This window comes from Monomorium pharaonis, chromosome 10 (genome assembly GCF_013373865.1).
Source record: "Monomorium pharaonis isolate MP-MQ-018 chromosome 10, ASM1337386v2, whole genome shotgun sequence".
In the NCBI taxonomy this organism is placed as follows: domain Eukaryota; kingdom Metazoa; phylum Arthropoda; class Insecta; order Hymenoptera; family Formicidae; genus Monomorium; species Monomorium pharaonis.
In genome coordinates this window covers 1,674,366-1,691,995 of record NC_050476.1, presented here as the reverse complement: position 1 = coordinate 1,691,995, position 17,630 = coordinate 1,674,366, and the positions used below count along the sequence as shown (strand labels likewise).

Sequence of the window (17,630 nt, the reverse complement as noted above, 5' to 3'; positions counted from 1 at the left end):
GGTACATGCACAGGCCGCACACGTGACGAATGCATGCGCGGCGCGCGATAGCCCGACAATGCTCGAATGGAAGAAACCAAAAGTGCGATTACCATTGAAGAGGAACGAGAGAGAACCTTTTCCTCGCGACCAGTTATCTCACGCTGGCGCTATTACTCATTGTCGCCGGTACGTTGTAGGTCGAAGACGCATACTGGAACGCGCCGGCAGAGGCCTAGTTAAATCGTTCCTGACCGGGTTACATCTTGAAAGGGAAACTCTTATCGATGCTAAGTATCGCGATAAACAGTAACTCGGATGAATTTTTAAATATTTTATGTCTTTTTTTTTCCTTCGTGAATATTATAAATATTGATGACGATGGAAATGTGCACTGAAAAGTTGATTTTTTTTCCTTCTAAAAACATGTCAAGAAAAAAATATAACGAGGACGTATACATCATGTCTGTCTCGCGTGCATATATTAAACGTTTTGTTGGTTTTCGTTTATATACTAGCCGTGGCACCGATGACGTTTTGTAGTACGAGACATATATTATTCACGTCGTCGCGCATTCTACATTCCACGTTTAGAATATCCCCCCCGTCTCTACGGAGTTGGTGAATGACTTCCGTTGCTGCGTAAACGTTACGAGAGCGCATTTCACTTTATCTCCCGGCTCGATGCCGGGAATCAAACGTGTAGAACGAGCGGGACAACTTGCTTTCAGCGTGAGTGTAAAAAAAAAAATTGGCCTCGCCGAGCTTTCAAAGGCGCCGTATCAGTCCGGACGGAAAAAAAAAATCGATGCACCGTAAATTCGATGCTCGTTAGTACCATTAAAATTATAATGACCTGATTTTCTAATGGTTATGATATTTTTTAACTGTACAAAGTGTGTACGTTTTTCATATATCGTAATGTATAAAAAAAGATCGATATTTACTATAATAAAATTTAGAAGCGCGACAAATCGTTAATCAAGGCTGTTCATCTCCGACATTTCTGGGGATCGTAAAAAGCCAATCGCGTCTCGAGAAAAGGCACTGTTTACGTATAAGATTTCCGTACTCCAATAAATCTAGCCTGAAGAAGCGGCGTTACAAGAGAAGAAGTAGGTGTGACCTGCAAATATTTGCTCGACAAGGGAAAAAGGGTGAATATCCACGTGCTATCTATCCCGAATGCTCAGCACTTCCCAACAAATGAAAGACAACCTACCGGATATCGGATCGTTTGTCTATCGATTTTTTTCCCCCCCGTTTCTTTAAGACACTTTTGAATGTAGCGTACATTCTATTTCTAAGGTCTAATACTATTTCATTTTATCGGTGAATATAGGTGACAAATAAATATAGGAATGCGAACGCGTTTTGTGTGTAAAGACCAAAATATGCGTTTTCGGGAAATAAAGGACGACGAGATTAAATTAATTACGTTGCCTGCGTCTGTTAATATTGTATCACCGAAAACAGCACAAACGTCATTTACACAATCCTCGCGTGTCCCAGTTATGCTATAAATATACCACATTATCATTAACGTCGTTATCAATCTTTTTATATGATACTGTATCGCATTTCTCTTTCGCGTTACACCGTAATATTTAAATATTTATCTACGTTTATCAGTAAAGTTTTAAAAATTTATATTTGATTTGTCTTTATTTTCTATTTATTTTGTTTATATTTATATTTAATTGCATTTTACGTGTTCACGCTATCATGTTCACGTTATTTTATCGGACGTGCGAGAATGTTCCTGTAAGAGACTCCGGTAGCCAACGCAAATAGACGTCCTCTTTTCTAGCCGGGGACTAGTTTCAAATTAACGTCAAGGCACTCAAGGCACTTCTTGATAACTCGATTCAATGCTGAACAGTTGTTTCGTATTCGTGGTTAGTCAGCGTGAAGCCTAAATTTATTTTTAAACGTTTAACTCGCAGACTAAACTGGAAGCTTCGGACATTGTTGAAATTCCAAGTCATTCGCTTCTATTAGCAGTCTCTGTTAAATCGACGCTATCGTGATTACCTTAGACTGGAGCACAATGTTCTCCGTCAATCGAAAAAAATCTCTGCTTGTGTATCTAAAGGTGTGTGTAGGAGCTGTAAATATTGTTTGAAATAAAAAATGACAAGAAAAACATTTAAAGTACAATTCCGACATCTACTTTCGTACCGGGTATTCGATTCAGGTTGAAAGTGCTTCTGCCTCACACGTAACTAGAAACAATGTCACTGAAACTCGAACAGCTCAATTCCAAATATCGTTCGTCCGTCCGTTTCAACATGTAAAGTCACGAGTTGTCGAAATAGGACACCGATCCTAGAAAGAGAGAGAGAGACGAGAGGTCGACAGGTCAAACACACCCCCGTGCTCGTATGTGCAGTTCGTAGAGCGGTTACCGTAGAAATGCAGCGAAACGAAGATATGTCACCCCCATCAGCAGAGAAATTACATCGCGTTACATCGTATCACGTGCGCACACGGTAAGCGATACTTCAAAGTATCAACGTGCCAATGGGACACGAAACGAGCGCAAGAGACCGCGAGATGCGACGTAATTGATCTTATAAGAGGTACATTTTACGTATTATTGCGATATTACACGCGATGGTAATGGAAATTCCGGCACTTCCGGCGGACGTGGGTGAACGTGAGACGAAAGAGATGCAGATAATAATGCGAATTCTAAAATCCAACGTTCGCTGCGTGGGAAGTCGACGAGAAAGCGTCACGACCTTTCGCGCGAACGCGATATCGCGCAAAATTGGACCGGGACCCCCGGATGAAATACGGGGCCGTGCATCCTTCGCAACGACTCGGCTCCGATATCCACGTCCGGTACACGTCGATTCCGTCGCGCACCGATGAAATAACGCGCTGTTACTGTCTGGCGCGTACAAGTTCTCCGAACGCGCGATTAGTTATCGGCCACCGTAGATACGAGAGAAAGAGAGCCGGATCGAGCTAGATTTATTCATGGATCATCACGTGAATAATTATCTCTCTACCACCTCCTCTCGACCGACTCGCGCGGCGACGTTAGTTCTTCCACGTGTTTTCTTTCGCCCTGAAACCAGTCGCGCGAGCAGGCCACCACGCAACCGGGGTTGAGATAAATATTCCCCGGCGAACGAACACCGTGCCGCCCGCCGTGTGAGAGCGAGGACGTCTATCTCAAGAGAGAGGAGATTCAATTGCGCGTATCAATGGATCGCGAGTTACAGCTGTCTAGAAGCGAGTACTATAGATACAACACGCGTGGCACATGGCATCGTAGATTTATTCTTGGCGTAGGCTCCGAACGTGCCACCTGAGATTCTACTCCGAGGAACAACAGACAACTGTCCCAATGCTATTCTCTCTAGCCAAGAAAACGGTTGTAAAAGATCGCGAATGATATTCAAAGACTAAGAAAAAATATATTTAATATATATTTAACACTTTGTATTCGATAATTTTACCCTGCAAAATTTTTTTCTTTGAAAAACTAAGAGCACTGTTATTAGTTGTAACACATTTATCTACAATTTTTTTCTAATAATCATACAGATATTTTCTAAGCAGATGTTAAAATGTATGTAGAAGTTATTAAAGAATTTTCTATATTTGTAAAAGTAATGAAAATTAGAGTTCAAAAGTGCGTAGAGAAAGTGTTAAAAAAACAACGTATGTACAGAGGTTTAAAATATTGGTATATTTCAAAATCTTGATCTAATTCTTTTAATATTTTAGTAATATTTTCATTTCCGCTTACAAATCGTTCTTCCACAATTTGTGGTTTTAAACTCTGTAAATATTTCTCCACCTAACTCCGCGCATATACAACTATGTATAATATTATTCCAATGTCGTCTAAAAGGAGCAGATTTATTGTTTTGATAGCAGCATCTTGAAACTGTTTCGAGGTAACAGTTCGTGCTGTGTCAACGTCGACCCCTTAATGATCCTTATAACTGAACGACGAGGAGAAATACAAGGGGGGTCTCGCGCTCTCAAGCGAGGAACAAGGCGAGTTCACCCCGTGATACTAAAGATCGTGACTTACATCAAGTTCTGGTCATTACAGAACGCGAAGTTCAAGCCCAAATGCATCGTGTATCCCGGGGATTACGGGGTAAATACGCCTTGAGCGTTCGAATCCGCCTTCGCGTCGATTCATAATTCCATCGAGAATTTATTACCGGAGCGAAGAAGACGAAGACGACGCGTTCCCTTTTTCCGCTCTGCAAGTCTTTCTCGCTCTCTCTCTGTCCTCCCTCCCCTCGACGCATTTATTCGCAAGATTCATGCTCCGTTCAAGTACTTAACGATTTTAATCGCCATTGATATAAATTGGTGCAGATTGCAATGAAAATGAAGATTAACAACCGGATCGCTCACCCTGGAAAGGTTTATGGACACTTTATCGTCTGCCATTTTACCGTTCGACACTTATTCTTCGACATTTGTCTATTAGACATTTCTTTACCGTTCAACATGTTTTTTGTTTATTATAAAAGAATATTTTAAACGATGAAACAACGAACGGTAAAGTGTCGTAGACAAAAAATGTACTAGAAAAAAAAAGTCTGGCGGACGAGTGAACGAGAAACGGCGAGCGATAAAGTGTCCGTAAATCCATTAGGAAAGCTGTAAAGCACAATTTTCTTTCAGCATTTATTTCTGATAATTGGACCCGCGAGTCCGCGGCCTACCCTCGGCAATAAATAACAATAACTGTTCAGGGTAAAACGCGGCCGCTTTAGAAACGAAAAATCTGTGCATGGCTCGCGGCGTACAACGCAAATGATGCGCGTAACGCGCGTTTTATCGGGGCGGCCGTTAATACGCCAGCTGGAACCAAGTGTTCGCGCTCCAGCTCATCTCGAGTGTAAGCTGCGAAAGAGGGGCGGACATGGCGCATAAGTTACTCTCCAAGTCATCTTTTCGCGCGGCGCCCTCGACGTAATGTCGCGCGCGCGCGCGGCGAGCTATCACCCCTCGCGCGATAAACGGCCGTTTTTTTTTTTTTTTTTTCGGAAAAAGAGGAGGAGCGCGGGCGAAAGGGACGGCGGCGGCGATGAAATATGACGGACAAATTGGCCGGTTGCTTCAGACGGTCGCGCTTGGAATATACGGTATTCATAGCCACTTGACCCGAATGCGCGCGCGAAAAGCGCGAGGATGGCGAGGAGTAGCCTAATAGAACGTAAAGTATGGGATGTAAGTCGTATTTCACGGCTCTCCTCCGCTTCCGTGCATCTCCGCCCTCCGGATAGTCCGAATGGACCGCGTCTCTGCCAGCTGTTTCTTCCCTCGTCGTTTCCGCGCCTTCCTGCTTCCTTCCGCGTGTATCCGCCACTTTTCCGCTCGAATCTCCTGCGGCGGTCGAGACAAAAATTCACCACTTCGTGAATATCGCGATCAACGACTCTTCTCCTTTTCGAATGCCCGCTTCGAACCGGACTGAATCGCTTTCAGCTGTGAACGCGAACATGCAAAAAAAAAGATCTCCGACAACGCGTCGCGTTGGCGTGATGAAAGAGATAAAGGCGAGGAAACGATAAAAAAGTCGGCAGGAGATTCGCCTTTCCCCTCCGCGCTTTAAATTGTTTGCAAATCTGCGAATTTTGCTGATTAAGTGCAATATTCTAAATGGCGTTCTAATAAACTTCGATTAACGAGCGTATCGATTTTGCGTTAATTAAGACTAATTAATCTCGATGGAGGGATATTGGAAGGCGGACAATGGAAAAAGTTCGTGAGCGAACTTTCGACTTCGTCGATCGCGCGTCGATTGTCGTCAAATTGATCGCCGCAGAAAATAACGAGTCGCCGAATTTTAATTCGTTCCACGCACCGGTGGAAAAGAAAACATTACGGTTTTACGGAAATAGCGATGAAATAACGAGAAACTGCGAGAGCTCGCGCGAGCTGAAATTAAACTTTCTAATGAATGAACCGTAGTCTTGGCTGAGTAATGTAACGCGCCGCAGCAGTTGCGTGTATATGTATATGCATGTATAATTAATGGCTGCGAGTTTAAAGACAACTTTGCGCGATTAAGCAATGCGAACTACTTTGCGCGGCTGAAGAAATTGCGGAAACCCTCGTTACAGGGATCTTATACTGTCGATAATGCCGATCAGTAATATTAAATCGATAGCACTGACAGCAGGCATCAATATTTTTACAACCCAAGATTATTTCTGCGTCATCCATGATTACTATATCGACACATCCTCTTCACACGAGCACTTTCGCTGTCAATATTTCTATCAATATATTAAAACTCGAGAATTAAAAAAAGATTGGATCGTCGTCAATATTTTATATCAATCCATCAATATTAACCACACACAATAAATTATCGGTATTTATTGATACTGACAGTGTTATTAATCGCGTAAAATCCCTGTTGGATTGTCAAAAGGACAATTTCTGAACGTGAGGTCGCAATAAAGTCGCCTTCCAAGATTTTTTTTTACGACACCGAGAAGCGTGTTGAGTGTTTTTAAGAGACGCATCTTTGAAGCTTCCTCTCTCTTGCTTAACTTAAATCGCAGCAATTATGTGTACCATGCCGTGTTTTGTTTCAGCAGACGAGCTCCGCATGCCCGAGTTTTGCATGAAGAGCTGCGACCCGCGCGCGAGGTAACGAATGATACCTCCGGTGTTCATTCCGCCGCCTTCTGTTTTCGTACGGAAGGCAGAAACGCTCGCATTAATGAAATCCGTTCCTGGAAGAGACCGCCTCGTAAAGGCCAGCAGAGAACGGGACAGAAAGCGCTGAAATTAAAAGCTGTTACACAACACGACCTCTTGAATCTTGACGTTTGCCGTGCCACTGGACGCGCTCATTAAAATATTTCCGCTTTAATTAAGGGACTGACGGAACGTTTTCCTTTAATTTTTTACCTAGGTATCCTTAACGCAGTAAGATTATTCCATTAAAAGATTAAAAATTCGATGCGCGGATGTAAGGATTAATTTCGCTAGGAGATAATAACGATTTATTTGTACTTTCTTTTTCCCTCCCGTGTGCCGCGAGAAAGATACGTGAGCGGAACGTAAAATGCCGACACAGCGGAGCGGTGGCGTGCGCAATTCCATTATAATTTGCCGTAATTGTCGCACGTGAATTAGCGCAGTTACGAGCGGTGTGCACCCCCCGCCCCCGCGAAACCGAGCTGAACATCCCCCCACGAATGTCTTGGTAAGAAACGTCGGAACACGCCGGGTCAATACCGCACCGCGCGCAAACAGAACCCTTTATCTCGGTGCTAATACACGCCGACGCGTAATACGCTTCTACAAACGTCGCGTGCGGATTAATCACGTCTTTGTTTGATGTTTGCGTTGAAAGCGATACGGCGCGTGACGAGTGGTACGATCGCTCGCTACCTCGCACGATTCGCCGCCGCGGGTATAGATATCGGCGTGGAGACGCCAATTTATCTCCCGAGTTAATAATCGATTCGTATACAGAGGGAGTTTAATCTCGAATTATTAAATTGCCAACTTGGGAATTAATTATGTCAAGTTGATAAGGGAGACCCCCACGACTTTGGCGCGCAGGGAGAGAATATCACACGGGATTAAAAAGATTCCCTCCTTAGGTCCCTCCTCTAACGATATATACATATACATATATATATATATATATATATATATATATATATATATATCGAGCGGCTTGCGCTCCTAATCCTGTATATCGCGTTATTATTCCGCCGCTCGTTCCCGGCGCAGTGATAAAATTCTAATAGCGCGGTTATACGTAGCCCGCGATTCTGTGTGCATTTTCTCCCGCTGGTGCACGCGGCTTCGCCATTTCTCTCCTTCTCCCTCTCCCCCCCCCCCCCTGCCAACATTTATTTCTCGTTGGTCGGAGCTTCCCACCTTATCACAAAAATCAGTAATTAAGTTACGTTTCCCTCGGTACCTACGAAGAACGAACGACGCGCGATGGAACGATTTCGAAACGGCAGCGGCCAACCCCCTTTTAGCTCGCGGCGGCGAAGGGGCGAGAGTGCCGGGGCATCTCTTATTAAATCTCGGCACGAAATTATTATTGAGCGCCGTGCGCTATCCGCAGGATCCGCCGCGATCCTCCCAAGGCGCAGAGATTCAGCCGCGACTATAAACGTTCTATAGGTCAACGTGCCCCGCGCGCGACTCGCTCTTTCTGCATTCCCCTTTCTCACCGCGCGAGTCACACGCGCGAGATTTATTAATTTCCGGTTTACCTCGTCGGCGATTTCCGGTTTGTCACCGCGCCAAAAACCGCGATTTCAATTAATCAATAACGCGAACGCAATTTCCTCCGAGGCGATTTGAGGCAAGCGGGACCCGTTGAATTGCAAATTCAGAAATGCGTGCACGAGAACGATTTTCGCCGGTCCGTTCAATTAGCCGCGCGGCGATGGCTATGCAAAAAGGCCCGTTTTACCCTCGTTATCTTTGGTCCTGCATTTACAAAGAAAAAGGCCGGTCAAAGCGAAATTTATAGTACGAGGCGCGTTTTAATGACGTTTTTACGCCGCTCCGCTTTGGAAATATAAATTGCGGGGCCGACTCGCTCTTGGTTTTTATCGATATTTCGATATTCCAACGAAATACAGTATTCATCCATTCCGAAACGTAACAACGAAAATGTGATATAAACTGTGCGCGGCTGTCATTACTGTTATGTGAAAATTATTATTCGTACAAAAGAAATCTCGCGTTTCACGTTTCGCTGCGCGCGCGATGTGATCTTTTTTTTTCACGAGCGTGTTTTTTATATGAAAAAAGTCTCTGGATGGTCTCTCTTTCAAGTCTTCCATTCCTGTTCCCTCGTACGATGATACGTTTTTCATTCAATGATACGAATGGGGCGGAAGTTAGTGTTACATACCCCCGCAGAGTTCGCGAACTATCTGCAAACTCTATTCCGACGTGATCGTCGGTCCTCTCACGGAATTCCCTAGCGTATCTGGAGATATTGATTTTGCGACACGATTTGCCGGGGGATACCCACAGAGTGCCGCACACTCTGGGAAATAAATCCGCGAATGGAATCTAGGAAGGTGGCGGAGGAAGGAAACGTGAGAAATCGCATTTGGCAGGTTCTACGAGACTTATCTGCCATCTTGTCGATTATTGAAAATCGGCTAACTCATTCGTCACGTCTGGCGATGCGCGCTTCGAGCGGAGGGAAAAAGACCAAGGAAGCGGGAAAGGAAGGGGAGGAAACATAGAATGAAATAGACTAATCGGAGATTCGAGGATCCACGGGTAAAAAGAAACCGTGAATTTCCGGCGAACTCGGCGTGAATAATCAAGAGACTCGTTATTAAGTAGGGAAACATTCGCGTCGTTCGCCCGTCGCCTTATGCTTCCTTATTGATTTTCGCTGATGTACTTCGCTATTAGCTTGCATCGTCGCTTGACGCCAACTAAAACGATTACGTGCTCGTCAGAGAGTATTCGAAACATGTTCGCAGTTTACGAAGACGTCGGAGCGCAGTATCGGAAAAAATTCCCAGTGTGTATCAAGCGTATTAATTCTCTTTTTTTTCTATAACAAGAAGAGGCAGAAAATCTAAGAAACTTGAAGCTCTCGCGTGCCTCGAAGCGTATTTGGCGTCGGGAGGAGCATGAGTTTCTTCTAATAGACATGTCCCCTTGAATCTGTGGTTGCGAGCAGCTTGTCGCGCTCGCTGAAATGGCGTGTAAAATTTTGTCAGGCAAAACCAGTTTTGCGTCGTAAATCACGAGAGGCGTGAATGGCTCCTCGATATAACTCACGCGATCGCGCGCGATATCGGAAAGTCCCCGAGTGCGTCGAGTTGGATATCTAATGTCGTCTTAAATACGCGTGCAGCAGCAGCGCGCGGGCTGCCAACAACGGCGACAGCCCTCCAAGTCCGAACGCTATCGGGAATGATGAGGAATCGGATCCCGCGAGTCAGGTGCGCGCATAAATAAACAATAAGGAGGACCGTCGAGTTATGAGATCCGATCTTAATGGAGAGAGAGTGCGTGTGCTTGACGATGATTTAGATAGAGTCGTTTTACAGCGGTCTGATCTAACGACTGCTCGACGGGCTTCACATTTTCCGTTCCAAGGTTAACCGAGCGTATTACGGTGGCCACGAGCGTAATATATTCATACGCAGCCTATAATCAGACTATGTAATTGAACTGCACCGTGGAATTATAATTAAATCTAGCGAGTGACTTAATACATCAGCGTTCGCGCGTGTCGGTTAATCGCACGATTTGTAAAAAGGTTGTAAAAACTTGTAAGAGGAAGGCATTAACGTGGAGCATCTCTCGCTCCGGGTTTAATAAAAATCGGGGGGGGGGGGGAGGCGCAATTTTAGGGGATGCGCGTTTTTTAAGAAAGGCGAGCGCTCCGGGAGTTCTCTCCAAAGGAAACTCGTCGGTATTAAGGTCGACGTATATATATATATTGACGGAGGTCCTCGAACAATAACGGCCGTCGATCGTTAAATCCGTACGAGCTGTAATAAAGCGACCGTCTGATACGCGTAAACTCGGGTTATCGCGCGTTTGCTCCCACGTCTCCAGCTCGTCAAGTTGATCGATACATCTCGACATGCGGGTCACGCGCGTCGCGCGATCATCATCATCGAAACGGTCAACGTGTAAAATGCAAGTCATAACTTCGAAGCGACCGAAATACAACGTTCATGTGTAACGTCCCGAGTTTGTATACTGAGTTCGCGCACTTCCGTGTATTTGTGTAACGCGCCCTAGAGGCATAGAGACATCTTTTCGTTATTCGGTCCAACGAGCTTGACGCGATAATCAAGACGACAGGCTCTCAGGCGGAAGCGGAGTCTCTTAAGCCGCTCGGTTATTGCCTGGATGGATGACTTGCGTCCGAGTCGAGTAAGATAATACAAATGATTGACGGTCCATTCCCGTGTCCAAAAGAGGCGGCTAACGACTCCTGTGTGGTCAGCAGACCGGAAAAGAGAAAGGGCGAGAAAACGTACTATCAGCGGAAAAAGAAAGTTTCGCGACAAAAGTGTCACTCGTGCTTCCTCGTCGAAGACGGGGACAAAGAGAATTACTCCAAAAATCTTTCGCTTCCAGCTTCATGAAGAAGTTGAAGTATTGTAGAATAAAATGTGCATACGCGTATAAAAATGGTTCGATCGGAAACGAGAAAAATAACCGCGAACGCGCCAAATAAAAAAATAAAAAAAAAACAGTTCGAGGCTGGTTTTACCGGTGGTATTGATCGTCATTTGCATTTTGTTGCAGATAACAACGATAGCGGACGACGGTGAGGACAAAATGCCCAGGGCTTCCGTGGTACACATGACGTCGACGGCGACGAGGCCGCACCACATGTCACAAGTATGTATCGTTAAGAGGGACTGTTATTAATTTATTAAATTTATTCTAGTAATAAGTTATCTCCTTCAATTTCATTCGCATTTAAATAGTTCGTACATCATAGATTTGTATGCTGAGACGTAAGAATGGCAACACAAAAGAACAAAGTCCTATCGGGCTTCTTTCGCGCGGTTTGTAGCCACCGAATTTACGATGATCGAGTATTTTTACTCGGTAAAGGCGGAGAGTCCTTCGTCAATTTCCTCCGCCGACGGCGCTCGTAGGACGCGATCTCTGAAATATAATCGTGCGCGGGGCGGTGCGCGACGAATCTTTTTATTTCTACCTGGCAGGGAGCCAATATTGATATGCAAACACCGAAGATAGCACCGGGCGTAATTGAGTGGTCCGGTTTAAAATGGATAATGCGCACGGCGGAGGGCGTCTTTTCGGAGACCGGGGGAGTATACGACCGCCACCGGTCGTACACTCTGGGTGTGCGCACTTAACACACAGCGCCCCGACCAACCATCCTCATAATCGTATAAGCGGGGAGGACGACTTTTAAAGCTCGTTTTTCGTCTCCCTTTCTCTCTCGCTTTTACCCCACGGTCGACTAATAGTTTTAAGCTAAATGGCTCCCCTCCCTTCGGTCCTTGGCTAACTTCGACCCGACGACGCTCTGACGCACATCCCCCGCGCTTGCGGAACTGCTCCGAGTATTTCGCACGGCTTGATGCAAACGAGCTTTTAACGTCGTGTCCGAGTGAGCGAGAGAAGGGAAGCGGAAAGAGGAAGAGAAGGGCGAAAGAAGGGAAGAAATGCGCCCAAAAATAATATCGCCAGAGGCGTTTCGGAGCGCGAATTTCTTATGTTCTGAGGGAAATATACGCTCTCGTCTCGCGCGCGGGAGAAAGTATGTATGTTTTTTTAGCTCGTTAAAATCCCTCTTGTATGTGTGTGTGTGTCATTAATAGAAACCATTCGCCTGCATCGGCATTACAAGTGATATCATGGTAACGCGGCGGCAGATAAACGCAGGCGGCTCGTATAACATGTTTCGTAAACCGTAATTAATACTCCAAATTCTCCATCGCCAATATAAGAAAACGAGGGAAACGTATCGGCGCTCGTTGCCATGCCCGGCGTTTTCCTGAATGTGCTATTCATCGCGCGATAATTAGTCGAAGAAAGGCAACCTGGGCGAGCGCGCTTGTAAACTCGTGTCCATTATCGTTGTTGCTGCTCGCGCGCATGCCGCATTATACGATCGTAATTAAGATTGACGACGTCCGACGTGTTTTCTTCGTGAAATTCACTCGAATCTGCGGGGACACTTTACCCACCCTCCAAAAAATCGATAACATAGTCGAAGATAAAAGTTGAGAGGATTTCGAACAGACACTGATACCAGGTACGAAGAGTTGCGTACATTTCGCTTTTAACTTCGATGCAAATATTTGAAATTCTCGCCAATTTATCGGCCGAACTTGTGGCTCAATGTACAGCTATCGTAATTACAAATCTCGATATAGTGTCGACTGGAAAGCGGAATATAATCGTAAATTTGTCCTTCCCCTGTGAAATCAAGATCCGAGTTGGACGTTTCATCACGTTACGTGTCATCTATGCAAATGATAATTCATGAATTATCGAAGATTCAAATGTCATTAGAAATAGTAGAAATTTATATTCCGTTTCTTTCATTGTTATTAAAATATATTTTTAATTTGTCAATACTAATTACTTTTCTTTTGCATTGTGTTATCTAATTAATAAATAATAACTTACATTGCTTGTACGTTGTCTACATGGGAAAGATTCGTGTAAAACAGTACATAAATAATCCACGTAGACGCGAAATGTACGACAACTGATCAAAATATTTTATAACCGTGTACCACTTAATCTGTAAAAGGCGTGCAGAATTTATGTCCCGGATTGCATTATAATTTTCGCACAGTCAACGAGCGAGAGGAGGACAAAGATCTAATTGCAAAGTAACGCTTGGGGCGATCTGCGCATTATTATCGTAAGAGAAACAACGGTATCATGCGCCTCTCTGGCGAGACGATAGAAAGGTTGCACATGGCGACACGTCTAATCGCGTAATCCGACCATTTACGCTCGCTGCTCCTAATGGCGAGAGAGATAATTGAAAGTGCATGCAAATTTATGTGGGATCGGCGGCGCCGCTTGAAATTCCTTATCGAATACGCGCTCGTCGTCCCGCTCGCCACGAATATGAGTTACGACGGGTCATCGCGCATTAAAGTTCGAACTACCGGGGCACTTTTTGTCGCTCGCATTACGCTATAAATTATACGTTGTCCGCATTGAGAAAAGATCGGAGGTTTAATATACGAAATATCGGCGAATTTTTATAATGATTATCGTCAATAACGCGGTATTGTGTAAGCGCGATGTATTTTGTAGAGCAATGTAAATGATACTACTAAATTGTCTAAACAAGTAGACTGGATAATAAGACGAATTAAGAAATTAGAGTCGAAGTTGTGGAAACGAAGCAGAAATTTTTTATATTTTCATAAAATAAAAATCGAGGCGAATATCTCGTTATTTACCGTAATGCATACTCATGGTATAAACGAATGAAAACGATGTAATATTTTAGCACAAAAAGTGCACGTACCGCAAAGATATCTAATTGTGCCCAAACAAACAGACTTCGCGCGGACATTCTCACTCATCATTCGCGGATGCTGAGCGCGCACGCGGCGACAGAGATAAGACGTCCGGTAGGGTTACTCTTGCTTTCAAATTTGATGAGTCGGTGAAAACAGCCACGAATTTATATACCCATAGGAAAAAAAAAGACGTCGCCGTTAGATTATATCCTCGTCGCTGTAAAATCCTTCAGACCGTTGTAAAATCGCTATAAAATACACATGGATCTCGCGTATTTGCGCGCGCGTTCCGAAAATTTCCTCGCGCGAGTTCATCCCTCGCTAAATTACACCGTTGTTTGGAAAAGCGATAGCCGGTCCCGCGGCAGCACGGCGATAAACCAACATCGCGAAGAATGCGTATAATACAGCGTCGACGTACATAACGTCATGGTATTTTGAAATTGAATCTGTGCGCCACGTACGCTGCGGACGCACGCGTATGCGCGCGCACATAAACGCGGGATCGCGCGAAATGTTTAGTATTCCTCGCGACGGGCCAGGCCCCAGCTTTCAATTTGCGGCTAGCAATTTGTTCGCGCCGGTCGCATCCCTCCGTGGCGGCAGCGCAAATGCAACGCGCGATGCACTCGCGCTCCGGACGTACGTACTATTATTATTATTGGAGCATCATGCGGCGCGCGATCGACGGATTTATACCCGCGGCGATTTCACCGCTGCTCGAAAATACTTCGCGATTAGGAGACGACGTGAGGCGTAAGAGACGACAAAAGTCCGTATGCCGAGATATAGATTTTCGATAATGCGGATACGGCGAATCGAGACAAGTACTTTTAAATTGGAAACGTGCACGCCATGCAGATAGAAATATCCCGCGTGGCGAGCGTGGATCACGTCGTTGTGGGAGCCCACCGACTTCTTTCGACCGCCGATCTCTATGATCTTTATAGAGCGGTATGCGAGAACGCGACAAAGACCACGCGGCAGTAAAAGGAATACACGGGCGTAAATTTCAGTCACTCGCCGACGTGAAATAAACGAAGTTGACGTTCGCACGTCGGCGTGTGTGTTACTGGTGAACGTTTGTACGTTCCTGCATAAATTCTTTCGCGCGCCCAGCATAAAAGAACCATTTCATACGTGAGTTCATTAAAGCCTGTTTATCTAGGTACTAGCGACCCTGGCGCTATCCATGGGAACATTCTCCGCCGGTTTGGCCAAGGGTTACACCTCGCCCGCGTTAGACTCGATATTGGATAATAAAACTCATCTTTATCAATCCAACAACAGCACGTGGTAAGGATTGGCACACTTTCTCTCAATAATTGTATTATGTACAGAAGTAGAATAATGTAATGCCTATCATCGAGTTATTGTACGCAGTTTTAAAAGGCAGAGTGGAAAACAAATTTCATTTCCTTCACTGAGAAAAATATCCGATCAGAATTCTGGTTAATCTCACCAGATATTTTTCTCAATATTCAATATCTCCTAAAAAGTATTTTGCAAAAGAATGTATACATAATATTGCATATGACTATTTCAAATAAAGGTAAAATTTGCGCTAAAAACAAATAATGAATTAATCAAACGTTAATCAAATAAATAATTTACCAGTATGTTCACATTATTTTGTCTATTTTCTACACGTAAATAAGAAAAAAGAAACGTTCAAATACTCCGAGTTGTGCGCGGATAAAAATTTGTCATGTTAAGTAATATCGGATTTCAATCTGGAACGTCGACAGACGTGGACAATTATATCCGCGCCGTGGCTTGTTCGAGTGTTACGTTCCTGGCTGCTAATTCCGGGATGCGTCCGCAGCGACGACACACGTGAACTTTACCGGGAAGCTGCTCGCAAATAATAATACTCGACAGCCCGAGACGCGGCTGCCAAGAGCGATTACGTTTGCACCTGACGTCTGGGAAACCGGCACACTCTATCCGAGAACAATACCCAATATATCGGGAGTGTCTTCTGGACTACGCGGCCGTGATTACGTCCAGACAGTACGCATAATGCCGCACGATTCTAATTAGGCTTACGATGCTTGCCGACAGGTTGGCCTTTTCGGTTACGCAACAAGAAGCCTCGTGGGTCGCGTCGCTGTCTATGTTGGGCGCGTGGTTCGGTGCCATGATAGGCGACTGGATAATGCGACGAGGACGTCGATTGGCGTTACGGATGACATCCTTACCCCTGGCGGCGACCTGGGTCTTGACGGGTGTCGCGCCGTGTGTGGAACTGGTGTACGTCACAAGTTTCATCGGCGGTCTTTGTTGTTCGGTCGTCACCATGGTGGCGCAGGTAAAAAGAAAGGAAGGGCAGAGGGGAGAGAGAGAGAGAGAGATTCTGTTCGACTGATTGTTACGAGATTAAACTCGATCGAGCGCGTGAGCGAATTTTCTTTTTCTTTCGACAGGTATACATATCGGAAATCTCGATGCCGGGCATCCGCGGATGTTTGTCGGCGATGCTCAAGGTGCTGGGTCACGTAGGCGTTCTGCTGTCGTACATAGCCGGCATGTATCTGAATTGGCGACAAAGCGCGCTGCTAGTGGCCGTCGCGCCGTCGATGTTCTTTCTAGGGACCCTCTTTATACCCGAGACACCGTCGTATCTCGTGCTAAACGACAAAGATGACGAGGCCGCCGACAGTCTGCAGTGGCTGCGCGGGCAACACGTCGATATAAGACACGAGCTGCAGGTATGTAATTTCCGAAGGATTTATCGAAAGACGAATAACTTTCTGCAGAATAAAGCGGCCTTCTCCCTCATATCTCTCTAGTTGTCCACATTAATCAACGAGGTTCGATAATTGCTACAAAGTCGCGATGATTAACGCGTATGCCTTTCAGGTCATCAAAACGAATATTCTGGCTTCGAGGGCGAAGCAATACGAGCTGAGTTTCAAAAACAGCATGTTTACACCGAGGCTGTACAAGCCCATCGCTATCACGTGCGGTCTCATGTTCTTCCTTCGATTTTCCGGCGCGAATGCATTTAATTACTACGCAGTACTCATTTTCCGCCAGACCCTGGGCGGGATGAATCCCCATGGAGCGACCATAGCGATCGGATTTGTACAGCTATTGGCCTCTTTATTGTCAGGTAAGTATCTCGAGCAATATTAAATCTAATATCGATAAAACTCGGCAATATTAAATTCCATAACTAATAAGATTATGTCATAAATAAAGTACATAAGTTCTCTTATTAAAAAAAAAAAAAAAAATATTGCTCGCGTTATATTTAAACGAAATCGTGTCTACCGCAGGATTCCTGATCGACATAGTCGGCAGGCTGCCGCTCCTGATAGCCAGCACGGTTTTCATGTCGCTGGCGCTCGCCGGTTTCGGCAGCTACTCGTATTACGTGTCGCAAACGCAAAGTCCGGGCTATGCGATGGACTCGGCGATGACGGGCCAGCACGACTGGATACCGCTACTCTGCGTGCTCGTGTTCACGACCGCCCTCGCTCTGGGCATATCGCCAATTTCTTGGCTATTGATTGGCGAACTGTTCCCGCTGGAGTACCGCGGCCTCGGTTCCAGCATCAGCACGAGCTTCAGCTACTTTTGCGCGTTTATCGGGATCAAGCTCTTTATGGACTTCCAGCAGGTAAAAGGATTTTCATTTTCCCTTTTTTTTTCAAG

At 45.2% G+C, this 17,630-nt stretch overlaps 2 protein-coding genes across 6 annotated transcripts in view; one reads left to right on the top strand and one right to left on the bottom strand.

Moving 5' to 3' along the window:
• LOC105834619 (mediator of RNA polymerase II transcription subunit 20) overlaps positions 1-17,630 on the bottom strand; it is an 85,506-nt gene that overhangs the window by 60,443 nt on the left and 7,433 nt on the right. The gene's annotated exons all lie outside the window — the stretch shown is intronic.
• Positions 1-17,630, top strand: part of LOC105834615 (facilitated trehalose transporter Tret1) — a 67,743-nt gene that overhangs the window by 49,491 nt on the left and 622 nt on the right. For 4 of the 5 annotated variants that reach the window (XM_036293327.1, XM_012677242.3, XM_036293329.1 and 1 more), the window contains 6 exons: positions 11,248-11,343; positions 15,139-15,266; positions 16,035-16,281; positions 16,397-16,681; positions 16,833-17,085; positions 17,252-17,595. In XM_036293327.1, the coding sequence (XP_036149220.1) occupies positions 11,248-11,343; positions 15,139-15,266; positions 16,035-16,281; positions 16,397-16,681; positions 16,833-17,085; positions 17,252-17,595 (1,353 nt within the window). Of the gene's footprint in view, positions 1-8,681; positions 10,870-11,247; positions 11,344-15,138; positions 15,267-16,034; positions 16,282-16,396; positions 16,682-16,832; positions 17,086-17,251; positions 17,596-17,630 lie in introns of those variants that run through there. The other variant, XM_012677244.3, reaches the window with a different exon arrangement.